At 47.6% G+C, this 26,433-nt stretch overlaps 1 protein-coding gene and 1 pseudogene across 1 annotated transcript in view; one reads left to right on the plus strand and one right to left on the minus strand.

Annotated features, from left to right (window-relative positions):
• PRKCH (protein kinase C, eta) overlaps window positions 1–26,433 on the minus strand; it is a 228,717-nt gene that overhangs the window by 70,969 nt on the left and 131,315 nt on the right. Inside the window, exons 6-9 of the mRNA XM_005874046.2 lie at window positions 26,001–26,130; window positions 23,718–23,845; window positions 20,132–20,275; window positions 19,774–19,947 (exon numbers count right to left, since the gene is read on the minus strand). Coding sequence (XP_005874108.1) covers window positions 19,774–19,947; window positions 20,132–20,275; window positions 23,718–23,845; window positions 26,001–26,130 — 576 coding nt within the window. The remainder of the gene's footprint in view (window positions 1–19,773; window positions 19,948–20,131; window positions 20,276–23,717; window positions 23,846–26,000; window positions 26,131–26,433) is intronic.
• Window positions 2,879–3,835, plus strand: LOC106727438 (annotated as a pseudogene).

Genomic DNA, 26,433 nt, shown 5'->3' on the forward strand with positions numbered 1-26,433 from the left:
AACCTGGGTTCCCTATGTCTTCGCATTTCAGATCCCTGGAGAGACCCGGCCAATTTCTGCCCTTGTGTTCCAGGAGACCTCCCCTTTATCCTTCAGTCGTTATTATCAGCTCTCCATCCATTGCATGACTCCAGTGAAGTTTCTTTCTGTTACTTGCTACCAGGAGAATTTTAACTGCAACACACACCAATTATTAAGGGGCAGGAGGTTTCCTTATTTATAAATTGGAGGTAATAATATATCACGGAGATGGTGAGAAGATTAAACCAGAAGCAAAGCGCCTCACACAGCACGGGGCCCAGAAGAGAATCTCAGCAAACAGAAGCCATTGTCATTTCTACATCACACACAGGGACTAAAACTACCTCCAGGAGACCTTGTGCCCAGCGCCCGAGTCCTGGTGTTAGAAGAGGCAGCTCAGCCCAGTGGCGAGGGCTGCACTCCGGAGCCAGGATGCCTGAGATGTGAAAGCAGCTCCCGCTGAGCTGTAGTTATTTTCTCTCTCTCAAAACTCTCATCTGCAAAATGGGGATAATAAGATGACGGACAGGTGTATGAGTATGAAATGACTTAAGCTAAGAGTCTCAAACAGTGCCTGGCATACAGAGAGTGCTCCATAAATGCTAGCAATGATTATTACCACCTTCTCCTTCATCATTTCCACCTCCACTGTCCCTTCAGCTGCCACAGCCACTTGCTCCTGGGGCTCTGGGCCCTTGGGAGGGCTGCAGCCCACACAGCAGTAAGCTGCCCACGACCTTGAGGCTGGGATGGTGCCTCGCTCAGGGAGCTCCCTGATGGGCAAGTAAAGAGGAATAACATGACAGCAGGAACAGCAGCTGCGGCACCCCCGCCAACTCAGTGTGAGATAGGAATCTACAGGGTTCAAAAAACCAGGAGGACGCCTAGGCCAGTGGCTGGGGCAGAGGGGCATTTCCTTGTAACACTTGGTCATGACCTTGACCTAGTGAGGAGGACTTTCCTTCTGGGAAGTGAGAGCTAAGCAAAGGGTTACAAAACTAGATTTGATAATGAAAATACGTTAACCAAGTTTCAGTTCCAGAAAGTTTTCTAATTTTTTGAGATCAGATTGTAATTCATATTCTCTATTGCAGGAGTTCATACGCATACTCATTATCATTATTGCAAAGCTTGTGCTGCCCCACAAGCACTTCATAGTGAGACTCTTTGTAGTAGCTATTCTTCTCCTCTATAAAGTTGGTTCACTTTTATCAACAGAATGAGAAAGACTTTTCTGTTTACAGAAAGAATCCATAGTCCCTACAGTCGACAAATATAACTCTCCTTTAAAGATGTATTACAGTGAAGATGCAGCTTATCTTTTGGAAATAATTCAAAGACTAGAAACAGCAGTAAAAGTTAATGACTAATTATTGCTTTAAAGCAACGTCAACCTGGGAGCCACATCTAGACTCATCTACCCGCGTTCTAAGAATTGTTTTGGAATTCTTTGTAAATGAACTAACCCTGTATCAAAAGCTGTGAAGTGCCATTGACCACTGTGGACAAGGAGGACATCTCAGCAATGGCACTGTGCTGCATTTCTTATAAGTGCCCTTGCATTGTGATTGCTCTCCGAGGAAGTCAGCTACAGGGTGAATAGGGAGTTCAAATAAACAGGAAACCGTTACTGACGTCAAAGAGGTCAGGGTGGAAAAGCACCCTTGTGAGGAAATCGCATTGCACCATGCCTGAACCAGAGACAACTGGAATTTAACCACCTTAAGAACGATTACAAAGCCTTCAAGGCAGAAACAATGAGAGAGGATCTAATGCCTACTTTTTATTTTTTGACTTATTTTGCACAGCCCAGAAGACAGCAGAAGCTAATTCAATCACCAGCAACCCTCCATCAGCCCCTGGGCATGATCCATCCTGCCTTAGCTCAGAGAGCTCGTCTTTGGGGAGGAGCAATATGTCTCCTGTAGAAGGAGCCCTTAGGGACTTGCATTGCAAACCTGGAGGAACACATGGCTCTCTTTTCAGAGACCAAGTATTGTCCTCATAAACTGGATGCATTGTGGCCATGTCTTTTTTTTTAATATATATATATTTTTATTGATTTCAGAGAGGAAGGGAGAGGGAGAGAGAGATAGAAACATCAATGATGATAGACAGCCATTGATGGGCTGCCTCCTGCATATCCCCTAGTGGGTGTCAAGCCTACAACTGGGGCATGTGTCCTGACTGGGATTCGAACCATAACTTCCTGGTTCATGGGTTGACACTCAACCACTGAGCCATGCCGGCTAGACGGTGGCCATGAAACTCAACAAAGCTTGGCATATACACCAGACTAGGGAAACTATGAGGTGATCTAACTTGCAGTTCAATGCGCTGTGAAGCATCTGGGGCAGGATGTTCTTAATGCATAAATAAGCAGCAAACATATAATCCGGGACACGGCGAAGTCTTCCCTTCCTGGCAGAGGCCCTCTGATGTACCTGGTCCACACACACCTCGCCCGGTATCTCTGTGCTGGCCACACTGGCTTGTGCACTTGATCTTGTTTTCCATGGAGGACCTGAAACCTTCGCAGAGCCCAGATGCCACCGAGCATAGTGCCTGCACCCTGGTGAGGGTTCATAAACCCTTTTGGAACTAACATGGCAGGAGGTGATTTTTGTTTCCTGATACAATTTAAATCAGAATGGTATGAAAGCCTGGAACGAACTGCATGGATTCCTTCCGTCCACATATTTTATGAGACTAAAGTGCAAATAGCTGAAGTGCCTTGCCCATAGTTGAAATAGTTTGTGGAAGAATTCAAGAAGCGAAGCGGGGAGATCCCTTTGGCCTGGCACAACCTGGTCTGGCCCGCCCAGGCTCAGCAGCCACAGCCGTGGGGCGGCGGCTCCTGATGTAAATTATATGACAGAATATTTGGGTAACATCTTCCTGAAAGATCTTCAAGGATTACAGAAGATAAAAACACTAATGCAGTTGAGAAGGTGGTAAGGTTTAGAGGGAGGGGGAAAATCCTGCTTTCCTGATTTGCAACTTGGCTGGATGCTAAGATGTCTGTGGACATGAATAGCCAGGGGTCTGACAGTAATGAAGAGGACTGTGACCCAAATTGCAAAGAAGAGGAAGAGGGCGAGGACCCTGGGGACATAGAGGGCTATTGTGGGAGTAGCCAGCAATGTGGAGCAGCAGGGGCCGATGCCTTTGATCCTGAGGGAGCACTAGTTCATCTGCTTGACCTACAAGGGGTCTGAGGATGCTCTCAATGAGCACATGACCAGCTTGGCTGTCCTAAAGGTGTCTCATTCAGTTGCTAAATTTCTATTGGTTATTTCTACTTGCAAGTTGCAGAGATAATGGACAGATACAAGTCTAATTTGGCTCAGCTGCTCGTTGAGGCTCAAGTTCAACCCGATCCATCGAAACATGTCCCCACAGCCCATCCCCTCACCACTGTGCAATGTGTATGCAGTTTGTGTGGAGGGAAAACCTACTCTTGCTGGTCTGCTAGCATCAGTTTTGCTGCAGCTGCTGGGAGCAGCACTGCTCAGTACTTGTCAAAGATGGGGGTGGGTGTGGGAGTCTCTTGCATGGCTCAGGACTGGCCACTTTGAACACCAGAGGACTCTTTGTTTCCATTATTGCCCAATGAAGAGCTAAGAGACAAATACAGGTGCTACCTCTTCAGGGACTATGTGGACAGTCATTGCCAGCTCCAGCTGTGCCCTGGTGCAGCCTGCCCCAGGCTCATCCAGGTGTCAGAGCCCAGAGCTCGCCAAGTCCAGTGCGATCAGCGCAATGAGGTCTTCTGTTTCAAGTGTCATCAGATGTATCCCGCCCCCACAGACTGTGCCACAATCTGGAAATGGCTCCGGAAGTGTGCCGATGACTCTGAAACAGCCAACTACATTAAGTGCTCACATAAAGACGGTCCCAAGTGCAACATCTGCATTGAGAAGAACAGAGGCTGCAATCATGTGCAATGCTCCAAGTGTCCATACGGCTTCTGCTGGATGTGTCTAGGAGACTGGAAGACCCACGGCAGCGAGGACTCTGAGCGCAGTAGGTATAATGAGAACCCCAACATCGTCAACCAGAGCCAGCAGGCCCAGCCAGGGAGGCCCTCAAGAAATACTTGTTCTACTTTGAAAGGTGGGAAAACCACACCAAGAGCTTGCAGCTGGAAGCACAGACATACCAGGGCATTCATGAGAAGATCCAGGAGAGGATCATGAATGATCTGGGGACGTAGATTGATGGGCAGTACCTACAGAACCCTGCCAAGCTCTTGGCCAAGTGTCGATACAGCCTGCAATACACATACCCATCTGCATACTATATGGAGTCTGGGCCCAGGGAGAAGCTGTTTGAATACCAGCAGGCTCAACTGGACGCTGAGATTGAAAACCTGTCATGGAAAATGGAGTGCGCAGACAGCTATGACAGAGGGGACTTGGAAAACCAGACGCACACAGCCGAGCAGCGGAGGAGGGCCACGACACCTAGGCTGGACACGGACATGCTAGAGCAAGCAAGACGTGGCTCTGAGATCTCCCCGCTACTGTACTGCATGCTGGGGGCTCTGCCTTTCATGACCCCAGGTAGCAGCCAGGGCCCCACTCCTGAGAGACACTGGCCACATACCTTCGTCAATTTGTTTTGTTTTCATCTTTTTGCTTTTTGTTTCTATTACGTTAGAGGCCCTGTTGAATTGGCCTCTTCAGGATTTTTAATTACCCCTGGATGGGAGGGAGGGAACATTTTTACAACTTAGGTAATTTCCAAAGGTTGCAAAATTGTACAAACAAAAGGCAAAGCAATCATAGAATTACACAGAACCCTTTAAAAACATAAATTGGCATTGGAGTGTTTAGAAGAAAAGAAGTGGGTCTGCTTGATGCCACTTTGGGCCCCTTTATGAAATTTTGGATTTTCTCTTTTATGGTTCAAATGTAATTGTAAAGTAAATACATGAAAAATTGAGGAAAAATACTAAATACAATGGCCCATAACCTTGGCACTCAGAGACAGAAGCCCAAATGCAAGAAGAAACAAAAATATTTATGGCTTTTAGCATCCAGAGAACTGGAGATTTCAGGGCAAAATGATTTTAACTAAAATTTATTTTCCCCTTACATCCTATTTATACTTAACACACGATAGCATGTTTAAAGAAAGAGAAAATAAACAAATATATCCTTCCTTTTTTACTTATACTACCTATTTCCTGATGTACTTAGTCACCAAAACCATGATTTTTTTAAACAGTTACATACTATTCTCAATGCCATTTCTATGCAGTCCTACAATTAGCTGCACTTCTAATCAAGCAATGGAAATGAGGGGACATGGTATTAATAGTCTCATTAATAAATATAATTTAAAGATAATTCAGTCTGGAACAATAAGCATCTCAGAGTAGATTACTGCTAACTGAACATGGTGTTTTATTCTGAACTACATTCCCAAATCTAAACTCTGAGTTTAGATTCACAGTCAAGATAGCTTAGGTGATCATTTACTTTTTTTTAAAAAAAGGTTTACTTATTTAAAAGTATGCACTATAGGATTCCTTTAAATCATTATTTCACATAGAGCAATTCTCTTTATAAAGATTTTGGTCTAAGCACCAAATGGCAGCAGGTCTGTTGATGATATTTATGGATTTAGTTTGTATGAAACTATAGAATAAAGAGTAGAAATGGCATTTACTTAGGTCATTTTTACATAACAGAGGTTCCTAACTTTGCAACCTCTCAAAGCAGCCAAGATTTCATCTCTTCCTCCGATCTGTGGATGACTGAGATCTTTCTGCCTCAAGGGAAGAGACCCTTCATTTGTCTGATTAAACATTTGCCCAGTTAGACAAGTAGTGAATTGGCCAAGAATATCCCGCATCTGCCTCAAGACGATGCCTGGGAATCCGCGGGCCAAGAGGCTGTTCCTTCCTCAGCCCCATGGTGCACAGTGCTCCCTGAAGTCTGTTAGAAGGTGCGTTCCGCGTGCTATTTTGAGCTTGGTTCTTCCAGTGAGGCTTCAACATGCTCTCCTTGGATCCTCTCTCTGGCTGGGGAACGAGATGTGTTCAAGCAAATGACTCCCCACAACCTCTTCCCAAAGCCTTTCTGCAATATGGGTGAAACACTGATCTCCACTGTCCACTGAGGAAGGAAGATGCAGACCCTGCTACAGCGGAAGGGGGACCAGAATCAAGAGGCAAGTCTAATCGGACGAGGGGCCAAGTGATCAGAAATGGATGAAACGTTTGCCCAGAAGAGAGGGCATTGTGTTAACTTCATAGAGAAGCTGCAGTTGGCTACGTGGAGTTCAGATGGGCCCTTTAAAGCGCAAGGATGAGAGCACAGACTAAGGCGGAAACCTCACCCCACATCCATGGGTACTTTGAGTCTTTTGTGAACTGACTTCATCTGGCCACTTCGTTCCTCCTCCTGTGAAATCACTTCCTTCTGATTCTTCATGCGGACTCCTTTCCACCTTTCTCCACTCTTACTTAGAATTCCCTTTCCAGCTCTCCTCTCTTCTCCATCTATTAACACCTACTGAACTATTTTAAATTGTAGCTTCTACCAAGAGGACACTGATGAAACAAAATCTAATCTCCCATCTGAACCCCGTTTCTGAGCAAGAAACATCTTATCCCTGGATTTCTTTCGAAGTGAATTCATCATATTCTCTTCTCCCAACTGGCTGGAACTCTGGCCTTTCCTCTCAATTTCACCTCCTTAGTGTTTCCTTGACTTCACTCCCTCCCATGACCACTGCCTTGGAGCAAGCAGGTCCAACAGCTGACTGGTTCAAGATCCTTCCCAGTCCTCTTCCCCCAGCTCCTCCTCCTGCAGACAGCCACCAGGGAGCACCCCCAACTCCCCTTTCTGCAGACAGCCACCAGGGAGCACCCCCAACTCCCCTTTCTGCAGCAGCCACCAGGGAGCACCCCAACTCCCCCTCCTGCAGACAGCCACCAGGGAGCACCCCAACTCCCCCTCCTGCAGACAGCCACCAGGGAGCACCCCAACTCCCCCTCCTGCAGACAGCCACCAGGGAGCCTTCCTGCAGGTCACCAGGGAGCACCCCAACTCCCCTTCCTGCAGACAGCCACCAGGGAGCACCCCAACTCCCCCTCCTGCAGACAGCCACCAGGGAGCACCCCAACTCCCCCTCCTGCAGACAGCCACCAGGGAGCACCTCCTCAAATGTAAATCTCATGTTGCTCCCTGACCTGCCAGATCCTTTCACCTCCACGATTGAGGGCAAGCTTCTTAGCAATGGATGTCAGACCCAATTATGGCTTTGCTTCTTATTCACTACCCCTTTTTCCTCCCCTACATTCCTGCTCCATCAAGTCTTTTGGGGTTTCCTAGGCACATCATACATTTTAATTCTCTGCCTCTGCACTGAATTACCTGTCTGGGAGGCCTGTCCCTCCCGCCCACTCTATAATCGCAGGGCTCCTATTCATCCTCCAAACCCAGCTCAGACAGCCCTTCCTCTGGAGCCCTTCCATCCTCCCCAAGGACCACGTTATGACTCTTCTCTCCATCACACAGTGTTGCTGGTATCTGTGTTTAGCATGATCCTTGGCTGAAAGTATCTGGAGGACGGGTCCACGTTTTGTCCTATATGTCTTCAATCCCTGGCACATATGTGTGCTCAGTAAACACTTACTGAGTTGATTTAAAAAGGCAAGATAGATACAATATTACCATTCAATATAGAAACAGCCAGTGTCTCTAGTGGTTAGGGTTTACTTTCAATATTTAGGAGACCGCTCAGTTTTGTAAAGAGCATCGAAGGTATCTGTATCTTTAAGATGAAATGACATTTCCATGCGAGGAAAACAAAAGAAAGAAAATAGCTGTTTGTTTTCCTCAAAGCACGTTTGTATTGCGACCAACACATTTGTCTACACTGATCGAAAAATGTTTCTTCAAGCTTTGCTTATCACAGATAGGCATCCCTGTGAATTCAGGGTGGAGGTGACGATTTTCATAAAATACCACCGATTCTACGCCTTGATGGTAAAGTGGAAGTAGAAAAATTCAATGCCAAAACAAGAGAAGCTGTGGTATTTCAAGTGCTGGCTTTTAAACACAACCGATTTTAAATATATGCTCACAGAGCTAATCTTCTGCTCCCTACTCGCCCCCAGGCTCTGCTCATTCTGCCTTATCACAGCAGGCTTCCCCGTCCAGAACCCCTGGCACCTAAAAATCCTCCCTCATAGTCCACAGACCCTGTGCACTTCCCCCATCTCCTCCCAGCCCAGGGCCCCAGTCCCCGCAAGTGCCACAGTGCAGCCACCTATAGCTGGGCCCCCGACAGGAACTTGGCCTGTCCACAAACTCAGGGGGGAAAGATAATGCTTATATTTATTTATATGGAAGATCTGACACTCTTTGCTTTGGCCCCTAATAAGTAAAGTGATCTTCTAGCCACTTGACTTCTCATATGTAGGACAGGCCACTGACATTCACACATGGCAGTGATTTTCAACGGGGCGACATTTGGCAGCATCTGGAGACATTTTTGGTTGTCACAACAAGGGAGGTGCTACCGGCATGTAGTGAACAGCGGCCCGAGATGCTTCTAAGTCTACAATGCACAGGACAGGCCCCCGTGACAAGGGGTTATCCCACCCCAAATGTGAGCAGGGGGCAAATGACATCACATTATGCAAATGAGTGATTTTTAAAATTATATCTTTTTGCTGAAAAATTCACTAGCCATTTGATTATTAAAACTATTAGTGGACAACAGTGTGGTGACTGCGGGAGGGGAGAGGGAAGTGGAGGGAAGTGGAAGAGGGCATAGAGGGGATAAACGGTGATGGAAAAAATAAAGTGAGCCATTATACCTGTCGGTGAGGTCAGCGTGGTGGGGAGAGTCCTGAGCCAGGAGGAAGGGACTCCCTCCTTCAGGTCGGTCCTGAAGCCCGAGTGCAGAGGACAAACCAGGCTAATGGACAGGCATTCCCACAGGTTTCCAGAGGAGAACCTTCACTGGCTCTAGGTCAACTCCCCCTTATCTGTTCCCTACGTTGTCGGTTGTGTTTCATTCAACTGAACCGTCTTTCACCACTGGCTCAGAAGGTCTGGCCAGGTGTGGACACTGGTTAGTTCCATGGCTCAAGGAGAACAGGGAAGCAGACGCGTCCACACACAGAGAGAAACAGGTGCTGGGGAGGGGAGGGGTTTGCTGGAAGAGCTCTCCTCTCTTGTTTTGGTTGGGAATTACACGTGACATCATTTGAATGTTTAAAATATCATATACCACACGCCATAAGAATGGAATTAAGAGGCTCTGGGAAGAGTTCCAAGACTCCCTTCGTAACACCTAAGTGATAAATCATTACAGGCCGTCCTAGAAAAACAGGTAGGGGTGAGCTGGAAATACAGCCTGCTCTTTTGCTCTACAAACAGACTAAAGGTTGGACAACTCCCACAGAAAGGAAACAGAAACTCCCTGGGTGGCCCTGAAGGGAAGACAGTGCTGCCAAAGCCCTCCAGCCAAGCGGGGAGGGTCTGCAAGGTGTTCTCTGACAGCAGAGGCTGGAAGATCAGTCCGCCCTGGGACAAGGGCTCATGTGGGGTGTGCAGCATCCCTGCAGCCTCGGGCAGGGGCTGTCAGTAAAGGGACCAATCACCCCAGAGGGACAAGGAAGACTCCCCAGAGAGCAACGGTGAGAGAGGGAAGCAGACTGGGCGGCTCTTCCCATTACTTCTGCTCCGGGCCCCCAGCCCGAAGTGCCAGGGAACCCATCACCCCGCAGAGGCAATGGCAGCTGCTTGGGCCTCCTCTCGATGATAATCCCCATCAGGTTCCAAATTCACTGCACCCGTGAAAGAAAAGTGCGCTGCATTTGCACATGGACTTCCAGACAAGTCCCTTCTAAGCAGATGGCTGCTCTGAGCCTGCCCTCGCCAGCCATCCAGATACATGTGAACAGCCGGCCAGGCCCACGGAGGCCCCGGGCACAGCTCCCCAGGGCAGGGTCCATGCTGCGCCTTATTCCCTGCAGCGTGAAGGCACTCAGAGCAGGTTTGCTGGTTGAAAGCATACCTTAGGGCCTCACCTGGCAGGGAGCCGTTCTCTCTTCTAACAGGTGGGCTGGGTTTACATGGCCAGACAGGGCCGATTCTGCCGGGAGGGCTCCTGGCAAGCTCTGGGCCTAGAAGGGGTGGGCACAGCTGGGCTTCTACCAGGGATGAAGTAATTGTGGAAAACGCACGTATCTCAAAGCTAGAATAGATTATGGTCTGCGGTTTCCACCAAGCAGTCAGCTTTTTACACTGCACGATTCTGTTTTCTGGGTGGGGGTGGGAGGACCCACTGTAGCCACTTCCAGGTGCAGCTTCAGGCTCTGGCCCAAAGGCCCCCGTCAGTCAAGGCTGGAGACACCCAGCGTCCTGATGAAACACCTCCCATCCCAATGCTGCTTGAAGCTCAGGTGCTCGTTGGTGTGTTAGTCTTATAGCCTCGCTGGCCCATTCCTGTGGAAAGACTGACACGCAGGCAAGGCTGTCCCCCTGCATCCAGTGTTTATTTTCAATGCCACTTCCTGTTGCACACGAGGCCTGCGTTTGCTCTGTGCAAGCTGCTGCACACTGCTGTTCCATGTGTATTCTCTCCTCTCCCCAACTAGACTGAGGAGTAAAAGAACGGCTTCTCTCGCCTGGTGCTCAATCAGTGTGACCCCGGAATGATGGACTTTCACAAACCTATTTGGCAGATAACCCATCACATTTAAAACAGTTTTTTAAATGTTTTTGTTGATTTAGAGAGGAAGGGAGAGGGAGTTAGAAACATCAATGATGAGAGAGAATCATTGATCAGGCCCACAACCCAGGCGTGTGCCCTGACTGGGATTTGAACCATGACCTTCTGCTTCATGGATCGATGCTCAACCACTGAGCTACACCACCCGGGCAGCCCATCACATTTTTATTCCCAGAGCCAGTCCTGGCACGTCCAGCCCAGGGCTTCCAGGCAGGGCCCTGTGAGGCCAGAGGAGCTCTGGTTGGCAGTCTCCCAGATGGTTGGGGAAAACCATAACCGAGACTCCCACCATCGAGCTTCATGGGTCACAGGGAAACAGGGGGCCAAGTCTGACCCTGGCACGTCTTAGACACATCAACAGAGCTTGTGCACAGTCCATGAGCCGTATTCCCAAACACAGGCAGGGGTGGTGGGTCTACATCAGGGGTCCTCAAACTTTTTAAACAGGGGGCCAGTTCACTGTCCCTTAGACCGTTGGAGGGCCGGACTATAGTTTAAAAAAAAACTATGAACAAATTCCTATGCACACTGCACATATCTTATTTTGAAGTAAAAAAACAAAATGGGAACAAATACAATATTTGTATTTGCATGTGGCCCGAGGGCCGTAGTTTGAGGACCCCTGGTCTACGTTATCCATAATGACTGTGGCGAGCGACATCAAGGCCAGTTACAACTGAATAACCTCAAACTGCAAAAAAAAAGCACATGCCAACCCTTTCAAACCCGTTTGTCACATGGAGTCTCCTGGCACTCCAACCCAAACAGAGCGAGCCAAGGGAACAGCATGAACCTCGGCCTCTCTCATTTCCCTCTCATTTCCACGGCCCTGTTTACCCCCCGAGAACTGGGAAGCCTGCAGGCCTGAGAGGACAAGGCAGAGGTCCCAATAACCCGCTGCACCCAGGGGCTGGAGACGGCCTGGGTGCACTCTGTCCCCAGACGGAACGCTATTGATAGTTGGGATCATGCCCAACTGGGAAACACCGTGTTCTGGCTCACTTTCTATTTTTATCCGAGCCAAAGGCAAACTACAACCAATGACCCATAAGGGGACTGAATCAGATTTGCGGTAAGTCACTGCTCAGGGGATAAGAGGAAACCTAGTTCCAAACATCCGAGGGAAAATATAACAAAACCATATATATATATACATATATATATACATACATATACATACACACATACACACACACACACTAGTATACATAGTGAGAAACTGCCTTTATTCTTGGCGAATGTCACTATTCTCAGCTGCGCACATTCCACAGAGAGCACATTTCTGTTTGTGGCATAATGGCCATGGCGTAGATTACTGAGCCAGAGGACCTGGTCAGGGACCCAGGGTCTGACTCTTCCTTGCTGTGGGACCCGGGGCAAGTTATTTAACTCCTCTGGACCCTGGTTTCTGGATCTTTACAATGAGGATAACCGTTTCGGTACCTCCCCGGATTGTTTTGGGTATTAAATGAAATGTTTCATTCAACAGGTATTTATGGAATGCGATAATGTGCAGTTTTATGGACACTGGTAATGATATCATGCATCTAAAACATATGCCAGGGTCTCAGAGGGAAGCAGCTGCTGCTCTTTCTTCACCCAGCCGTTCTGCAAAGCCCATGTACTGAGGCTCCCAGAATGACCAGCTCACCGGAGGCACCGACAGAGGCCTCCCGAACCCTCCTCCCTCGGGGGGCAAGTCTTCCAGCTTCTTCCACTGCACTTCCCCTCTCCTCACCTAACCTACCATCTCAGAGCCTCATCCCCTTAACCCAGGGCATCACTGCGACTCCTAGCACGGGGAGGGGGGGGGGGCAATGCTGCTCCAGGAGCCACATGTGCCTTCTCGTCCCCAGGCCAGCTGCTGGCAGCTGCTCAGCAGACAAATAGGCGTGGCTGCCCCTGCCAGATGCTCCCTGAACACTCGGCAAGGAAAGGCAGGGCTGTGCAGGGCTGTGCAGGGCTGCGGGGCAGCCTCCCAGCCCCCACGTGCAAAAAACCAGCCCGACGGTCACTTTCTGGAGGCATCTCTGCTGACAGGTCTCTGATGGAAGAACGTAGGATTCAAGTGGAGGGGCTTCTCTGGGAAAACATCAAAAGCAGGGAACCTTCCTCAAGACAAGCCAGAATTAGGACCCGGGACTCGCGTGCAAAAGGCTGCAGCGTAGTCACCTGTCTGATGAAATTCTGGAAGGTTCATCATTCCAGGGCCACATGACTCACTTGTGTCTATTTTTCCTGCCTGTCTGTCTGTCTCAACACAGGCACATGCACATGCACATACACAGACACACACACCTTTGCTATGGAGAAAATAATACAGAAAAAAAGAATGCTTTGGTGACATGTTTTAAGCACCGTTTCAATAGACTGAAAGCATTTTGCACAAGCCGTGTAAGGGCAGCATTTAGCTCACAGGATTCCAGGACCCCCTGCCCTGCAGGGGCAGGATTTCTGCTCTGCGGAGTGACACGGGGGGTGGCTTCTTATGTAAAGCGATGCCCTGCCAGGAGCTCTGGGCACCTGCTTTGTGGACGACCCTGGCAGGCTGACACGCAGTGGACATCGGACACACATCAGTCAGTAGCCCGGGTGTCCTGAGAAAAGAACCAACAGGTAGAGAGAGAGCAGGAGGGAGGGGAGAGCACTGGGCCTCTGTCCCTGCAGAGGGAGGGGCCCTGCAGTCTGTGGCCCACCTGCCTACACAATCTGTCCCAATGCAAACCTGAGCATCCCCCAAAGAACGGGCTCTGCATGGCTCACTGTGCGGACCTGGCCGGGTCCCGCTGAGGAGAGCAGTTCTCGGCAGGCGCAGCCTCATATGTTTTCCGAATGGAAACCTTTGCTTCAATAAACTGGGTCTCTGAACAAAGACGGAAGCATCTGACCAGTATTTACTCTGCCGCTCCCCTTCCAGCTACTGCCGAGCCTTTGTTCTTCCCTCTGGGCACCAGGAGGAGAGCCAGAGTGGAAGCCCTGAGCTGGGGGTGGGGGTCCCGGATTCCAGGCCATAAATGCCGGGGCCCAGCTGCTGACACAGCAGTCACTGGTGAAGATGAAAGGAGTGTGACGGGAATGTAACCTGAAAGGGTGGGGAAGGCGGCCTGCACCCCCGACGGGCCCTCCCTGGCTTAATAATGCCTCCCTCCTCTCACCCCCATTGTTAAAGAAATATAACCACATTACTGAAATGGGTACGTAGGAAAAAGAAAGAAAATCACCTGTACTTTCACTGCCTTCGTATAGTCCCTGATGGCTTATTGGCATAATTTCCTTCCAGTCTTTTTTTTTTGGGAGGAGGGGCCAGGTGTGGCAGTTCACTGATATGAATACGGGCCAGTAATCATCACAGATTCTGTGTTATTTCCTGGGCTCTAACCTCCTAGTTCTACCATTTACTGTACTGAATTTTGGGCGAGTGACTCAACTCCTCAGTGCTTCACTTTTTCACTCAGCAAAGTGAAGACAATAATTGTACCTGTCTTACAGGGCTGGTGTAAGCACTGTGAATAATACATGTTAGGTGCTTATGACAGCGTCTGACATATAATCATTTAACTGCTTAACATTCAGTGATCTCTTTAGTGGCTGAAAATCTTCACCAAAAGCTATAGTAATTAAGTAAAATTCTATTGCTAAATGCTGCAGTTGTTTCCAATATTTTCCTATTATTAAAAATAATGCACTGAAAATTAAACTTCTTTATGCATAACACTTATTCTATATTCCTTATGTTGTTTTCTTAGGCTAGATTATCAGAAACACAATAAGCAGATCCAAGAGTATAAACATTTTTACGAGTCTTGATTCAGATGGTCAAATAGCTCACAAAGTGTTAGGATTTACAATGCTATCAGAAACAAAGAGGATGCCAATTAACAATATACTAGTACTTGCAGGTAACATGTATTATTATGCAAAAATCAGGGGCAATCATTTATGGGCTTACAATCCTAGTTGAATATATGAAATTTGCTTACTTATTGTTTTGTTCCAAGAACAACAGGAGCTTCAAAATTCCTACTTTGGGGGTGTTTGTTCCGTCCTCCGATGTGGGGTCTGTGCTGGCCACGGGGGGGAAGCCCCAGGACATTTTCCTTCGGTGTGGGAGGGAAGTGGTCGCTACCACAATGAGCTACTCACTTGTGAATAGTGTTGCGTGTGTACAAAGCATGTCTGCATCCTCTCCTTTGGCCCTCACAGCAGTCCTGCTTTCATTTTAACCACGAGAACCTTAAGGTTCAAAGGCATTTTACGGCAGGCTCACTCATGCCATTCAGAAGAACGCAGGTCTGCCCTTTCCAAGGGCAATGCTGCTTCCTCCCAGCGGGCTGGAGGGCAGCCAGGGCAGACGGGAGGAGGTGCTTAAGGAGATGCTGAATCAATGGCCTACATGTGGTATAAGACCATGACTGCTGGGTCCCAGCACACAGCGGGGGCCCCAGAGTCAGCCTGACCCAGAGCCGAACCTTGTCTCCACCACTTACAGTCTGAGGAACCCTCAGCAAGTTTCCTTCCCCCTTTCTCTGGCCTTCGGAGGGCTGGGCAGGAGAGGAGAGCCGTTTCTACAGGCTCTTCACAGTGAAACGAAACTTTGCAGATTTCTTCCGGGGAGACTGTCACAGCCCAGCATTACACACTGGTGAGCATCTCACATTAGAGGCCGGGGCCGGCCAGGCTCAGTAGCTGGACAGTAACGATCTGCCTGCGGTCATTTCTCAGAGTCACTAACCTGTTCTGTTCGTTACAGTTAGTTTCTCAACAGCAAATGGGGATAGTCACTGAGGATTTCTGACAGATGGGCAGGCGCACAGCAAGCAAATGCCGCACATATTGTGGAGTCTGGTACCTTGCAAACCTCAAAGAAGTCATAAACCACGGCAGAATGAAAACTGTATATCTCTGCCCTCAGCATGAGAAAAACCCACTCGATTCTTTTAAGTTGGTTCCTCCTATTTTATGGTCTGGGTTTAGGGCAGCAGAAAATGCCCTTTCTCCTTTGCTTGGGAGACGTCTACTACAAAGCACAGCTTCTAAACCCTGATGTCAGCTTCTGTCTCTGGTGGAGGAAGGAAAATCACCTTGCAGTGACGACTGCCACCTTGTGGCCACACAGGAAATGCCACTAGGAAAAAGATGGCCAATGCTAATGAAGGCTTAACCTGATGAACCCTGGAAACCATGTGGCCACTGATATTGTGGCATATTGTGTAATTTATGCTCTTCTAGAAAAGTCTGCATTGTACACATTACTTTCATTGGGCTCCTAATCTGTTTCAAGTTAATTTCTTGTTCTACTCGGCCATATTGAAGGCTAACTGTCCGTGACAACTCTGCCTGCCTCCGTAGAACTGCAGGGACTCCCTGGAGGTGAGTATGAGACATGTCGTTATCTGTTCATGTGAGTAACTTCAGACAACAGCCGCTGCACAACCAGACTTAGGTTCACTGAATGCCTGTCCACTGTCTGACTCAAAGGTTATCAGCTGATGGAGATCATCTAACCTAATGTCACAGGAAGCCATCTGCTCTTTGGCTCAGGCCCTGGGAGGATGACCTGAGCCATAGCTGCCCTGCCATTTGGTTCATGGTATGAACACAAGGCTCAAGCCTGAGATGCAGGCGGGTGACCGGTATCACCCACCAAATGGTACCATCCTTTTCCACGAGGGTGTTTCACGAGCAGTCACCCCACTCGTCTCCAAGAAACCATCTGGATGACGGGGGTGAGGACGGGAAAGGGCTTTATAGCAGGCAAAGTGCAGAGCACAGGAAACAGGATTTCGGGGACAGTCCAGGCAGCAGCAGAGGACAGCAGGACTGGAATTCCACAAGAACCATGGACCCCAGGCCTGGGAACAGAGAACCAGGGGAGGGGTGACAGGGCAGCATGGGAGCCAGGGCTGCCTGGAGGCACCACAGACCATGAGGTGAGGAGGGTGTGGCCTCCAGGAGCCCAGACCATGAGGAGGAAGGAACAAGTGCAGGGGGCACGTGGCCTAAGAAGCTATTAGTTGCCACTCCCGTTCTTTCTGATGTGCTTGGACAGCATGGAGTACACACTGTGTGTCCCCTTTAATGCATCCTCCTGGCTCCCAGCTTCCAGCCTTCCCTGCCCCACCCATTCCCCAGGCTGCACATGGTTGTTTACAATAAGGATTTGAACACAGGGGACCTTTAAATACCTGTGAATGCTCAGCTTCACTCACAGTCAGAGAAATGCAAATCAGAACCATTTTTCAATCCCTCCGACCATCAAAACGATAGATAGCAAGCTGTGATGGAGGGTGGGGGAAAATCGGTCCTCTCATGGTTTGGGCATGTGAATTTAGAAATTCAGCAAGCAAGTGGTAAGAACCTGGGCTCCGTAGTCAGACTGCCTGGATCCAAAACCTCTGCCACTTGGAAGCTAAATGCCCTTGTGCCTCAGATTCCTCATATGTAAAATGGGAGTAATGCTAATAGAACTTACTTCACGTGGTTCCTGTAAGGATTAAATGAGACAGTATACAGAAAGCACTTAGAACAATGCCTAGTGTATAGGTGGTAAAATGTTAGCTGCCTTTAACTGCTATGGGGGAGAAGGCCAATTGGACTCAGTCAAAATTTTAACAAGCAATACAACTTCATATAGTGTATCATCTACATATATAAAAGGCTAAGCGGCCATACAACCATCCAACCAGCCAGTAGGTATGACGTGCATTGATCACCAGGGGGCAAACGCTCAACGCAGGGGCTGCTGAGCTGCGGTGACTTGGCAGTGGTGGTTCTCGGTGACAACGCCCTGGAACCAGAGAGGAGGGAGTCCGATTCCTCTCAGGGCCACGTGATTCCACCTTTGGCAGTGGGTTATTTTTTTGCTGGGGCACTGTCAGCCCTGAATCTGGTTTACTGCTGAGCTGCGGTGACCACAGATGCCCTTTTAGCCGCAGCGCCGCCCCAGGTGTGGCCATCTAGGGAGGGACTGCAGGAAGTTGGCTCCAGGGTGTGTCTGGCCCATTTTGCCCAGTCCCACCCCACCGGCCACCTTCTAATTAATTTCCTTTCAATGTGCACGAATTGTGTACCAGGCCACTAGTACAGAAATAACAGCACAATATATAAAGATAGAAGCACAAGGGGACTCCCTGCAACACTGATTGAAATAAGAGACTGGGTACATAGCAACTGGGAAATAAGTAAAATAAATTGTGTCATGTTCTCAAAATGGAATACTATGCAGCCATTAAAAATGAGGCAGCTATGTATACACAAATATGAAACAATCACCAAGATATATTATTACATTTTCAACAAAATAAGGTATAGAATGGTGGGCAATGTATACCACCATTTGTATTTTTTAAAATAAATATGAATGCATAATTGGTATGCATGTATGTTTTCATGTGCAAAATATTCTTTGAAAGTCTACTCATGAAATCAATAATAATTGTGTCTTTCAGAGAGAGGATATGGATATTGGAGGATGCTTATATTACCTACTACAAAAAAATAGTTTTCCAGTTGAAAAATGCAATCTGATATGCCATATCTCTGCTTAAATTTCTTCCATTTGCTCTTAGGACTAGAATCCATGTTCCTTAACACAGCCCACAAGGCCCTTCACAGGCCGGCCCCAGCCACCTCTGCAGCTTCAGTTCTCACCAAGCCCTTCCTCAACCTCCATACTTCACACATGCTGGCTGTATTCACCCTCATGGTCTTGCTCACGGCCACACTTGTGCAACTGCTGTTACCCTCTACGGCATATCTGCCTTCATTCTCTTTTTGCCTAACTAAATTCTAACTCACCCTCTGGTTCCCTGGAATTGCACTGCACCATTCCTGGATCAGGTGGGATGTCCCTATCCTGCTCCCACCTCTATTGCCCTGATGGTAGCACAGTCAAGGGACATGTCCTGAATTCACTTTCCCAGAATGCCTTTGACTACAAGAAGGTTCTAAATACCTTGGCAGACTCTCTTGGTGACTTCTCAGGAGTCGTCTTCCCTCTTCATTGACAACAGAAGCTCAGGGATAATTGGGCAGCACAGTGGCCTGCCCCAGGGGATGAGTCATGGTTGGTGGGAGTCTATCCTGGTAAAGCAGATTAACTTCGCTAGATATTTGCTCTTCCAGCCTCCTTTGCAGCTAAGGGTGAGCAGGTGACTCAAGTCTAGAAAGAAGTTTCTCTCTCTGATAAAACGAGGGTGGCCCATGAAGCCCTGTGCCTCTGGCCCCATGCTTCCTCCTCTGGATGCTGCCCCAGGAGGTGTGATGTTTACAATTGTGGCAAATAATGTGAGACCCCAAGGGGAAGAGATGTCCAATGTCACTGAGCAACTAAGTCAACCCTAACATTGCTACCACCAGAATCCTCCAGAAAAACATTTATATTAAGAACTAAACTCATCCTTTCTGTTTATTGCATAAACTATGACTGGTTGGGTAGTCTGTTAACTGCAGCCAAAAGCATTGCATTTCTAACTGCACACCATTAGAGGATAGACAGACTTGAATCCCAGGATCAGTCCACAGAATGAAGGCAAGGGTCCCTGGTCAAGGCCAGGAGCAATGCCTTGGGACATTACAGATCAAGGTGCCCTCTCTGGGCCTACCCTGGTCTGAGCTCTTGTTAAACATTTAGGAGTGAAGCCAAGGTCAAAGTCACCAAGATAAGCAGCCCATGACCTTTTTTCTATTCTTAGATTTTGGTAACCTTCACTGTGCTAGAGAAGATTTACTATAAAGACCTTTATAACCATAGGACACACAGCCCTCAAAGTGATCCTTCTTCAGGACAGCATGAAAGAAACTGGTTAGTTCACTGGTTTCAACTTTCTCCCACAGTCATCAGGAGCCCGTGGGTACCTTCAGATGGCCCTACCAGGGGAGCTCAGGCCCCCAAAGTTTCTGATATTCTACTTTATGAAATCTTTGACATCTTATTGTCTCAACCCTTTAAGAAAGGAGGCCACGGAGGCGGTGAATCCGAGTCATACTCACAGGGGTCTGAAAGCAGCAGAACAACTGAGTGAGGAAGGGGTGATTGCGGGCCAAGGACAGGATCCTTTTCTCCGTCATTGTGCACTCCACGTCGTCATCCTGCAGGATCACGTCCTTCTTCAGCACCTTCACGGCATAGAGGTCTCCTGTTTCTTTTATTCTTGCAAGCATCACCTGTGGCAAAGCGGTGGGAGGAGCATGAGAACTCTTGCAGTTCTTAGGGTGTGGGCACGCACAGGGCAGAAAGGGAAGGACACATGGGAAATGTGAGTGTGTACACACACACACACACACACACACACACACACACACACACAACATGCTTACTTTAATCCAAACAGTGAAAACCAAGACTCACCTTCCCAAAGCTCCCCTTCCCCAACACTCGGATGAACTCAAAGTTGTCGATACCAAACCGGTTGGAAGAATTACCCCCAACCCCATTTCCTTCTTTGGTGCTCTCCTTTCCCTGTCGTCTTAGAGTTGATCTGGAAACGAGCTTCTGTAAAGAAGAGAAGGAATACATGGAGTCAGAACTCACAGTGTGCTCGTGAAGCATTTATGGGTGGAGAAGATCTTGCAGCTTCAACACTTAATAGAACAGGTCGGGTAAGATCAATTGAGCTTGACATGTGATCAGGTTTTGCCATTCAAGACTATCCTCTGATCTGTGCTTACTGTATTTGGGGAAAAATCATTTAAAAATATACCTAAGCCATAGATTTTAAATTTATGCTCAAGTGGGCACGTATAAAAATGCAAAAAAAAAAAAAAAAAAAGCCTTAGTCTGATCCCTCTGGTTTTTTGCAGTGTATTTCTAGTGTGGTCAGATTCCAAGAGCGCCACCTGGTGTCCACTGACTACAAAGAGAGGTCTTCAATAATTGCTCAGAGGATCCAGGGCTCCATATGAGGACTTGAATGAATAAAGCAACATTATTTATACAATATTTTAAATTACATGAGAAATAAAATTCAATGTAAAAACTTGGACAATGAACAAAAGTATGAAGGATAAACTTTTAAATACCTATGATCTCACCAGCCTCCCTCAAAAACAAAAAACGTAAAAGCAATCACACACACATACACACGTCTGCCTTTATACTTGATAATATTTTAAAAATATAATAAAATCGTTTCATAACATATTTTTATTTAACATTTGTCTTGTGTATTTTCCGTATCTTTAAATATCCTCCAAAAAACAAGAGTTGTAACGGCTGTCCAATACTCCATTTTGTGGTTGTATCACAATTTATTCACAAATTCCCCTGCTATTAGAAATACAGGTTACCTCCCATTTTTACTAATATAAGTAATACCACAGTCAACAGGGTGAGTAAGAGTCTAACCTACTTCCAAGTGGGCTGCCTGGGTTCCAATCACAGCTCTGCAACCTAACCCAGTGACCTTAGCACAGTTGCCTACCCAGCCTCTCCGTGCCTCAGTTTCCTCTTCTAACAAAGGGGATGTTATGGCACCTGCTACATGAGTTACTATGAGGAGTAAAGGAATACATGCATACAAAGCACTTAGGTTGGTGCTTTATTATTGAATGTGCTTTATAGGCAACATTCAATAAACATGAGCTGTGTTGTCCTCCTCCTCATCATCATTATCATCATGTTCCTCATCATCTATTTTCTTAAGATAATTTTCTGGAAATGGAATTCTTTAAGCTAACGTGTTAATTTTGAAGATCTTTGATACAGAGGCACTTGCCCGCTAGAAAGGTCGACCACCAGCACAATGCATTTCCAAGTCTCCCCACACCAAACCAGAAGTATGGCCTCCTCAGCGTGTTCTCCAGCCCCATCCCAATGGGATAAGCCCCATCATGGTGAGGGCGCTCCCTAAAGGCAAGGTGACTTGCAGATGTCCACCTTGGGACATTTATGATACAAGTTACCACTAAACAACAGATCAAAAGTCGAACATCCTGGACCTTCTGACCTATTTCGATTTTTTTAAAAAAGCTTATCTGGGGCAACGCCTAAATGATGTTTGCAATAAACAACTGTGCAATAGCCCAAAACTATAAGGATTTTATCTGCTCAACCCAATAAAACAGTGACAGCAAGATATAAAATGGATCGTCTTACAAATCCAATTGTTTTAATAATTTCTCCTCCAGATCGCTGATCACACATTTTTCAAAGACAGAAGAATTTCACCCGCTTGAATTTCACTTCCTCCACTTCAATACTTCCCCTGGCTGCGTTGGCACTGGCAGAAAGCTCCATGCCAGTGTTTCCCAATCTATTTTTTTAACCCATTCTTCTCTTTTGATAAACTTAAGATTCTCTGCCTCTTTTTAATAGTGTACTATCAAGTAACAGGTAACTTTGGTTTTCTCATTATTAAATATCAGAATATGAAAGACACTTGGTGGCATATGACAGGTGGCCGCACGGTCTATCTTATTCCCGTCGTATCTTAGAAGCTCTGGTTGAGGCTCAGATCTTTCATCTGTGTCCTTCAGGAGCAGCTGTCCTGGGCATTAGACACCCCCACCCCCCGCCCCCCGTGGTATTAGCATCCTGCCTGTCTCTCCACAAGACAGAGACACCGGAGGACTTTGCCAACGCCTTCCTGAAATATCAAGACATACAACGTTTACCAGGTATCTGTCAGTAAGAAGGAAATGGTGCTTCGCTGACATGTTCTGGATAACCAAGAACCTGACAGGGATTGTACCTCCTTTCCTAAGCACCCAGACACCTTGAGAGTAGCTAAGGCTAGAATTCCCCTGAATCGGCTGTCAGTATCAAGCTCTGCCTTTCAAAGATCACAGCCATAGCCATGGCTCCCTCCCAGCTCTCTCTGTGGAGCCCGGGCCAGGAAGGCAGCAATAGGTCGTGGGCCTGGAGAGTGTCCGAGGCTCTAATACAGTGGTTCTCAACCTTCCTAATGCTGTGACCCTTTAATACAGTTCCTCATGTTGTGGTGACCCCCAACCATAAAATTATTTTCGTTGCTACTTCATAACTGTAATTTTGCTACTGTTATGAATCGTCATGTAAATATCTGATATGCAGGATGTATTTTCATTGTTACAAATTGAACATAATTAAAGCATAGTGATTCATCACAAAAACAATATGTAATTATATATGTGTTTTCCGATGGTCTTAGGCAGTGATGGCGAACCTTTTGAGCTCGACGTGTCAGCATTTTGGAAAACTCTGGTGCCGTGTCACATATAGAAATTTTTTGATATTTGCAACCATAGTAAAACAAAGACTTATATTTTATATATTTAAATGCCGCCATTTAACGAAAAATCAACCAAAAAAATGAGTGTCATAGGTTTGCCATCACTGGTCTTAGACGACCGCTGTGAAAGGGTCGTTCGACCCCCAAAGGGGTCGAGACCCACAGGTTGAGAACCGCTGCTCTAATAGGAAACAGCAGGTGGAGAGGTCACGCAGGGAGGGGGCAAGACAAAACATGTCCAAGGCAACGGACATGACTCCACCCACTCCCAGGACCTGAGAGGCAGGAGCACCTGTCAGTGAACTTGAGAGGCAGATCTGTAATCCATAAATAAAACTATAGAACTGCGATCCCAGGGCTGTGGAGAACCTCAGACAGCTTCAAGTTCAACCCCTTAAGAGAGGAGGAAGCTGAGCCCATTGTTATGGGGCAACTGCACTGCTGGGGCCCCCGCCAAGGCCCCGATTTTTACCAGATCACACTCACAGGAAGCTGATTTTTAAAAATCCTTTTTCTGCTTCTTGCTATATCTGCATGCTCATTATTTCTTGTCATATAATTGTATACAGTCTCTGATTCACAGAAAAAACTGCTCTTTAAAAATGCAATAAATCTCTTTATTGTGTTTGCTGAGATTAGGGACTTTGATTATGCCACGTGCGCGCCTTCAGGCTTCCCACATCCAAACAACTCCTGAATGCCATCGTGAAAGAACGCAAGTCTCACCGAGGTTGGAGAAATATTTCCGGGTTGGAGGCCCATCCCTGCCAGCGTCTTGGCCAGCTCCACCGCGTTCACCCCGCAGTTCGGGGCCACGTTCGCCTGACACCGGATGTGCACGTTCATTTTACAGACTGCAGGGGAGAGAAGGGAACCACACTCAGAAAGGACCGGGGCAATGTGCACAGCGAAGGAGAACGCTAGCGACCAGCACCACCTTGACAGGGGAATTGTATGGGCTGAACAACGCGGCCGCCTTCTCATAAAATTAAACTTAACACTCATAACAAACCCTGGCATTTTCATCTCTTTCTGCTTTGTGCAGAAGCAGAAAGCCTGGCATACTGAAGAATAATACATTTCAAATACATTTTCCTCCCACCGTGACTGGATGAAAGGCGTGCATCTAAATCATGTGTAACAGCTACTGCCGATTTAGCAGCACGATTCAATAGACATGAGAACGTTCCATCAATTGTCAATTGAGTAACAAGAATCATGCCAACTGACTACGCTTTGCCTTCTCTCTCTCAATAAAAGGTAGCAGCCTACAGGCCACGTGGAGAACAGGATGGAAATGGTGTTTGGGAGAGAAAAACCTCTAAGTGAAGCTTTCTTTCTGAGTATTGTTGTGGTCAGAGCCCTCGCAGCCTGGGGCCTGCATCCTGTGGGGTGTGGTTCTCAGAGCTCCAGCCTGCGGTTCTAACTTCTTCATGGGGGTGGGGGGTGGAGCCAGGTTTTTAAAGGTCAGGGTAAATGGCAGTCGGAAGAGGAGAGTGAAGCAAGCTAGACTCCTGTGCAGAGGAAACTGACTTGGGATGACGAAGGACCTGAGGTTTCACCAGCAGAGAGTTCTGATCCAGCTCCCTCCCGCGGCCTGCTGACGGGAGGGGCCCCGAAGCAGCTGCAACAAACCCGTTTCCGGGAGGGTCCCTGCATCTCTGTTCGAGAGCAGAGATGCAGTTCAGGTTTTGGGGGCCTGGGTTTATGTAATTTAGGGTGCGGTGAGCTTTCAGAGAAAGAACCTCTAGTCGAGTGGAGGGCTCTGGGGGGTGTCCTTGCAAGGGAGGGGCCCTGAGGCCACGCTTTATGAGCTCCATGGGAAGTCCCCCTCTTTCCCTTGAGGAAGCTGCTATGAGGACACACAAGCCTCCAGTGGCCTTTCTAAAGCCGCAGGTGACAATAAAAGCACAAACTGTAAGAGCCAGGTCACTGTAGGTATGCTACCCTCAGGGCCACCAGGGACCAGACCGATGCAGATGAGCCCCACGCCTGGCTCCTGGCTCCGCCTGGCAGCAACAACTACACAAAAGCAGAACATGACTTTCATGTTGGAAACCCACCCCCAAGGGAGACCATCCGGCGCAGGATCAAGCAGGGCCGAAGCCAAAGCTACACATGAACTGACTGTCTTGATTAGATGAAAAAAGTATTATGAAATGGTGTTCTAGAGAGAGAAAAGAATCGCCCTTTTGAAAACAAGTCACCGGACCCTTTTTGTTGACAGAAGCAGGCTCGGGAAGTCCAGGCAGTCCATGGAAGCTGACCGGATGCCACCCCTGCCTCCCCTTGTGACTCGGGGTATGTCTCAAGCATCTGGATTGAAATTCACATGTATTTCATCAGTGTGCCCATGACAACCAGATTGTCATAGCAACACTCAATGGGAGGTGACTCAAGGCCAAGAGCTCTCCAACTCCTAACTGGACAGGGGTCAGCCCTTATGCCCAGAACTTTGCTGAGTCAAAAGCTTCAAGAGCGTGTTCCACTGGGCACAGTGAGAGAAGTTAAGTGTCCTTCACTCCACCTACCTCTGTCTCTACCGCATACTCCTTGAAGAGACCAGGGCAGCTTGAGTTACATTTACAACTCACCTCCTACTCATCTCGGTGAGCTCTCCTGCCAGGCCTTACTCACCGCCCAAGCTTCTCTTCTGGGCAACCTCACTCCCTACCCCTTCCATTTCTGATGAAGATCCCATTTTTTTTCCTCTTAAACATTTATTAAAACACACAAGGACGAGTCTATACTCAGCACTAAATGCACGATAGCCAGCTAGCTAGAACATTGAGCTTAACAACTGACTTAGTATTCCCTGGTTAGGAAATCTGTGAATCAAATGTAGCTCCCTGCCCATGCCTGACAAGGGATACACAACTATAGAACTACTAAGATGTTAATTGACAAAGGATCTAAAACCATCAGTCCAGGGTCAGATTCTGAACCTATAGAATTCCAAAAGCCTGCATCCTGGTGGCCTCATGAAGAAGTGGGTGCCCAGCAACTCACTTTTACACTGAAGTCCTTGTCGCATTATCCCCCAGAGCAGGGAGCCACAGTGATCGCAGAATGTTGGCACTTTGTAGTTGTGGATGCTGAACTTGTGCGGGATGTTGATTCCGAACCTCTGTTCAGCGATCTGTAAAAAGGAAACAGAGGCCAAGAGCTAAAGTCCCGCACCAACATCTTTGGTAAAACCTGTAACAGGAGCCTACCAAACGCAGAGTGTTACTATGACACCCGAGCTGGCATATTATTTTACTGCTCAGCCACAAGTAATTACTTGGGCCTTACTGAGCAGACTAAGCACATTTTCTAATGAGAAGGACTGGAAAGAAACGTGTGGCATGGATTAATTAGACTGTTCACCATTCGGGGAGATAAACAGAAATGAAAATTTTCCTTTCATCTTTTATATTCAGGCTGTATTTCTCTCCCTGCC

Source organism: Myotis brandtii, unplaced genomic scaffold (genome assembly GCF_000412655.1).
Source record: "Myotis brandtii unplaced genomic scaffold, ASM41265v1 scaffold423, whole genome shotgun sequence".
In the NCBI taxonomy this organism is placed as follows: Eukaryota; Metazoa; Chordata; class Mammalia; order Chiroptera; family Vespertilionidae; genus Myotis; species Myotis brandtii.